The sequence below is a fragment of the Sinocyclocheilus grahami genome, unplaced genomic scaffold (genome assembly GCF_001515645.1).
Source record: "Sinocyclocheilus grahami isolate Dianchi unplaced genomic scaffold, SAMN03320097.WGS_v1.1 scaffold215.1, whole genome shotgun sequence".
NCBI lineage: Eukaryota > Metazoa > Chordata > Actinopteri > Cypriniformes > Cyprinidae > Sinocyclocheilus > Sinocyclocheilus grahami.
In genome coordinates this window covers 1264064-1269752 of record NW_015505394.1, presented here as the reverse complement: position 1 = coordinate 1269752, position 5689 = coordinate 1264064, and the positions used below count along the sequence as shown (strand labels likewise).

At 37.0% G+C, this 5689-nt stretch overlaps 2 protein-coding genes across 2 annotated transcripts in view; both read left to right on the top strand.

The window, feature by feature from the left end:
- Positions 1 to 1408, top strand: part of LOC107596151 (calpain small subunit 1-like) — an 11128-nt gene extending 9720 nt beyond the window's left edge. The window contains exons 9-10 of the mRNA XM_016286818.1: positions 742 to 800; positions 909 to 1408. Coding sequence (XP_016142304.1) covers positions 742 to 800; positions 909 to 935 — 86 coding nt within the window. The 3' untranslated portion in view covers positions 936 to 1408. The remainder of the gene's footprint in view (positions 1 to 741; positions 801 to 908) is intronic.
- Positions 1409 to 3740: 2332 nt separating this feature from the next.
- The window catches only part of LOC107596149 (uncharacterized), a 4473-nt gene continuing 2524 nt past the window's right edge, over positions 3741 to 5689 (top strand). Inside the window, exons 1-2 of the mRNA XM_016286815.1 lie at positions 3741 to 3893; positions 4050 to 4523. Of these exons, the coding sequence (XP_016142301.1) occupies positions 3764 to 3893; positions 4050 to 4523 (604 nt within the window). The 5' untranslated portion in view covers positions 3741 to 3763. The remainder of the gene's footprint in view (positions 3894 to 4049; positions 4524 to 5689) is intronic.

The following is a 5689-nucleotide window of genomic DNA, read 5'->3' as shown; positions in this document are numbered from 1 at the left end:
GCCACAGCGCAAAGTTGATGTATTTCCTCAGCGACTAGCACGGATCAGCTCCAGGCATGACGAAGCAGATATCGTCCTCTTTTGCAAGGCCAAACAAAGTAGTTTCGCTTTCACAACGAAACACAGTGTCTTCACGACATGGCGGCGGCGGCGGCAACAACAATACTACAGCGAGAATAAAAGTTACGCCTTCTTTCTTTGCGTGAACATTTGGGCAGCGTTATGCAAATCTTTCCACATCATGACGTAGGTATGTGGGGGCGTGTTAGAACGAGCCGTTTTAGGAGGGCGTGGTTGACTATTAACTTTTATAAAGAATATCTCTTTGGATTTGAGACTTTAGTCTTTGCAACTTTACAGATCTTCTTTATGCACCAAGAGCTTGTAACACTCCAAAGAGAAAGGGAAAATTGAAGTCGCATTATATGACCCCTTTAAAGAGATCAAATTTATGATGTCTAAAAATCCAGTAATTTTGGAATTAGATGTTTTTCAGCACAGTTATAATAAATGGTTATTTAGGACTCTGGGATCTCTCATTGGATCTGAAAGTTATATTGTGTTTGCGTAGTGCATCTGTATAAAATATTTTTAAAATCTTAGGAAAAATTAGATTTTTGTTTTTTTGCATTATAAAACTCCTTTAAGCTATGTGTCAGTAAGTTTATACAGAATAAATGAAATTATTCTTTAGTTAATGAAGTGTTCAAAATATTGATTCATGTCTTATGTTGACACCAGGTGCCTTCAAGACTCTTGACAAAGACAATGATGGCACAATCAAGGTCAATGTTCAGGAGGTAAGGACATTTTGGCTAGTTACATTCTCTTAAAATTAGTATCATATTTACTGAGGATAAAATGTTCTGTAATTTATAATTATAAAATAAAACTCTGTCTCTTCACAGTGGCTGCAGCTGACAATGTATTCTTGAGTGATGTGAAGGCCTGCAATCAATTCAGATTGAAACAATCAGTTTAGTGCTTATTGAAATATTATGCAATATTGACATTCTGCTTTACACAGCTCCCTCTCTTGTATCTCACTCACTAATTCCAGAGAAATAGCAGCATGGAGCTGGTCAACCACTGGGGTTATGTGGGTCACTCGACTATGCTATTGTCTTTCTCTATAAGGTTTAGTTCTACCAATTTGTTTTTGCATTTGTCCCATTAGTAGCATTGTTTAAAAGAAAACTAACCAAAGAAAGAACATTACAAGAAATTTGTCAAAGAAAATTATGCTCAATGAAGAGTCTAGGTGCAGTCACAAATATGCAAAACTGTATTACATATTCTTGTTGTCAGTTGGTGCCATTTTGCATGAGGCCAATGGGGGATATAAGGGATAAAAAATATTGCCACGAATTCATGAAAATCTTGTCAAATGCAATTTTATATTGAATAAAAAAGTATAAAGTGATAAACTTGTCTGTTTTTCATCATCAGTTTGATTATTGATTAATTTGATGATCATTGATGTATGTTTTGATGCAGTAATATTTTGTCATTGTTTCTCTATATTATATATCCGGCATATATTTAATTCCAGTAGCTATAAATAAAACATAAACATATTCATAAGAAAGCGAATTTTTTTTAGCTAATGTGCCATTACCGTCAGCCTTGGCTAAAGCACGAGTGCTGAACCTGTTGGGGTTAGTGAGCACCAGCGCCACTTATACAGGAGCGGTCAGACGCGGTAACTGCACCCACCCGTCTACGCCATGGAGAACGAGCGAGCTAGTGCGCATGCGCTAAGCATTCGCTGCTTTCAACGAAGTTTCTGGATATCTGGGCGCAACGCAAAATATTGATTACATTTGACCACTCTGAGGTATTTATGCGACGCTTTTGCAGTGTTAAAGTACTTTTATATGCTTATGGCGATTCAAGAGTTTACAAACTGACCGAGAAAGTGACTTAAGATCCCACATATCGTGTAAAATAGCTAGCTAGCTTAAATAGCTAGACAGTGGTGATGTAGGTAACGTTAACGTAATAAGAAAATAAGGCCGAAATGTCCTTCCGCATCCAATGGTTTTGTTTCGTTTTGATAAAAAATTATGTTCTGTTTAGAAAAAAACATGAATTATGTTTACTGTTGTGTGCTGCTGGGGATGTTTGTGTTCGGTTTAATTCAGCTGTTTACATCGACGGCGCTGCCTCGGCGTAAAGACAGAACGCGTGATAGTAATGTCGCTGTATTTATGTAACTAACGTTACAGCTCTAACTACACCTCGATGCAAACATGCGCTGTACGTTTACAGTGAGTGAGTGAATGAATGAATGAGCCGGTGTTGTAGTTGCTCTTCCTTCAGTCACATTCATGTGTTAAGATCATCTTGTATTTGGAAATCAAGTGAATGTGAATAATTAATCTGAACTATTTTGCACTCACGGTGACGCTGATGTCCACTGCATGCTCACCTTACAGTGGAATATGGACCTTTGATTTAGTTGTACGTGATTTACATACTCACTGATTTATGAGCCGTGACAGAACATATCTCAACTTTACATAGCATTAGTTTTTAAAATGGCACCGTTTCCATTTACATTTAGTCATTTAGCAGACGCTTTTATCCAAAGCGACTTACAAATGAGGACAATAAAAGCAGTCAAAACTAACAAAAGAGCAACAATATATAAGTGCAAATGACAAGTCTCGGTTAGCCTAACGCAGTACACGTAGCAAGGTGTATATATATATATATATATATACACACACAAAGAAAAACAAGTAGATAGAATAGAAAAAATAGAAAGCTAGTTTTTTTTAATAAAAAAAGAAGATAAATAGATAAAGTAGAATTAAAATAGAATAGAGAGTGCTAGAGTTAGAGGGCCAAATAAAGGTGGAACTGATGTGTTTTTAGTCGATTCTTGAAGATGGCTAAGGACTCAGCTGCTCGGATTGAGTTGGGCAGGTCATTCCACCAGGAGGGAACAGTTAATGTAAAAGTCTGTGAAAGTGATTTTGTGCCTCTTTGAGATGGCACAATAATACGCCGTTCACTTGCAGAACGAAAGCTTCTAGAGGGCACATAACTCTGAAGTAATGAATTTAGGCAAATGGGTGCAGAGCCAGTGGTGTTTCCATTTTGACATTAATCAGAAGTGATCGCTTGAATGTGTGACAGTAATTCTAATAATAATAATAATAGTTGTAAATTAAAAACTACAAATAATATGTAGGGCTCTTCCCATATTTTCTTTTAAGTTTTGAGTTGTATAGTTTATTTAGATAATTGCCTATATATTCAGTGTCATGACCATGTTATGTCAATTTTGCAATACAAATTGTAAAGAAATTGTTGTAGATAATTTATCACATTTTAAGAAGGCTCTATAATTTAGAACACAAGCAAATCATTCTTGTGTTTAACCCTGTAAATCCTGACATATGAAATAATAGTCTGGAAAATATTTAGTTTATTAAACCTGTAGACAAAACAAAAAAGGTGGAAACACCTCAGTTTTTTTTCAGAGGCCCAAACTGAGCAAAAATATGCAATTTGGTGGAGATTTTACTCATATGGCCAAAAAGTCAGATGTACAAATATTGTGCAGTGCAGTTTGTAGAACTAATTGAATGGCAGGGTTCTGTATAAACAAATAAGGTTTAATATTGTAGCCTTTTATTTTTTGTAAAATCTGTTTTTGAGAGTGAGCTTATTCAAATCAACATGATTACATACTAATTTCTACACTGATTTACAGACTCCCCCTAGCTGGAGAGAGTGATATTCTGCTGTGAAGATGTCTGTGTCTTCGCTCTACCTCAAACAAGACAACATTGTGCGCTTCAAGAGGAGAAAAGCACGTTTCTCCTTCAGTGAAGTGCACATCCTGCTGGACGAAGTGCGGAAGAACCGCCACATTGTTGTGGGTGAGTTTTTCCTCCGTTTGACAAGCAAAACTTGACTGAGCAAGTTACCAATCTATAATAAACTGAGTTCAAAACCACCAGTAATTTTATTTGTCCCTATAAAACCAATAAACGGTAAAAGAAGATGTTCCAATACTTTTCTGTGTCTGTGCATAGGTAAGTTTAACGCCGGCGTTCCCTCTGACGTGAAGCGCAGGAAATGGGCTGAGATCACGGCACGTGTTAATGAGATTGGAGAGTGTGACAGAGAGATCATGGAGGTGATCAAGAAATGGTCTGATCTTAAGTGCGACACGAAACGTAAATTGGCTGCACTGCGGACGGGTCTTTTGGTGTCCCAGAGATTGGCACGGTCCAATATTGAACTGTCCCCAATGGAAGTCATTGTGGAATCCATCCTCGATCTGAACAAGAAACCGTGGGAAGCTACACAGCGGTCCAGATCTCGCAGTCAAGGTGACGATCAAGAGGCTGTGTGTGAGGATGAGGAAGAGGAGGATGGAGGGTTTGTGGGAATGGGGTCGGTCAACAGTTCCCCGAGCAGAGGAATGGATGTGGGAGGAATGCCTGCTATTACAAGTGGATCTGGGGGTGCAAGTGAGGTGCAGTATGACAACTCCAAAACTGGAGGTAAACAAAATACTTAAGTTGGATCATATTAAGAATTTTCAATAGATTTAGCACTGCAGTGTGGATTTGTCCACATCAGCGATCTGTTACCAGTAAAAGAATTTTCAGTGTACTTTAAGTATTTGCATATTTCGCTCTGAGCTCAATAATGAACCATCAATCATGTTTTCAAAAGCTACACTACTGTTCTAAAGTTTGTTGTTTACTTATGCTCATCAAGACTGTATTTATCCACTGAAAAATACAGTAAAATCAGTAATATTATTATTACAATTTAAAGGAATTGTTTTCTGTTTTAATATTCAAAAATGTAATTTATTCCTGTGATAGCAAGGCAGAATATTCAGCAGCATTCCTCCAGTCTTCAGTGTCACATGGTCCTTCAGAAATCATTCTAATATGCTGATTTGGTGCTAAAGAAAGATTTCTAATTATCAATGTTGAAAAAAGTTATACTTTTGGAAACCATGATAGACTTTTTTCAGGATTCTTTGATGAATAGAAAGTTTCAAGAACAGCAATTATTTGAAATAGAAATCTTTTGTAACATTGCACGTCTTTACTATCACTTTTGGTCAATTTAATGCGTCTTTGCTTAATAAAAGTATAAATTTTTTCCAAATAATAATAATTTTAATTAAAAAAAAATTCTGTAAAAAGCCTTTTCTAATATTGCAAATCAATTTGTATATAAAGCAATAATTTCAGCCCATCTGTTCAGAACAAAAAATCTGACGTAAAAGGAAGTTGTAGCCCCTGGGGAATCCACAGTTGCTATTTTAATAAATGTAATGACTTTTTAAAGCGAGCAGACAAAACTCTGATGTTGGCAGATGCCTAATGCCTGAGAGTAACAATGTAATATCTGGGCGTTAAATGTAGCCAATCATTTTGATGACAGGCTTTATCTCCAGCATTTCTGACTTTAAAAAAAAAAAATTTAATGAATTTAGTCACATTACTTTTTTGATGCACATTTTCTCTATAAGCACTGTGAAGTGTGAAAGCTTTAAAAAGCTATACATATATTTTGTGTGTGTATGTGTTAGGGTTGGGCCGATAGACGATGCCATTGTCCATCGCCGATGGCTTTCAGACATCATGATGTTGAGCCGGCATTGTGACCCCCCCCCCCCCCCCCCCCCCCCCCCCCCCCCCCCCCCCCC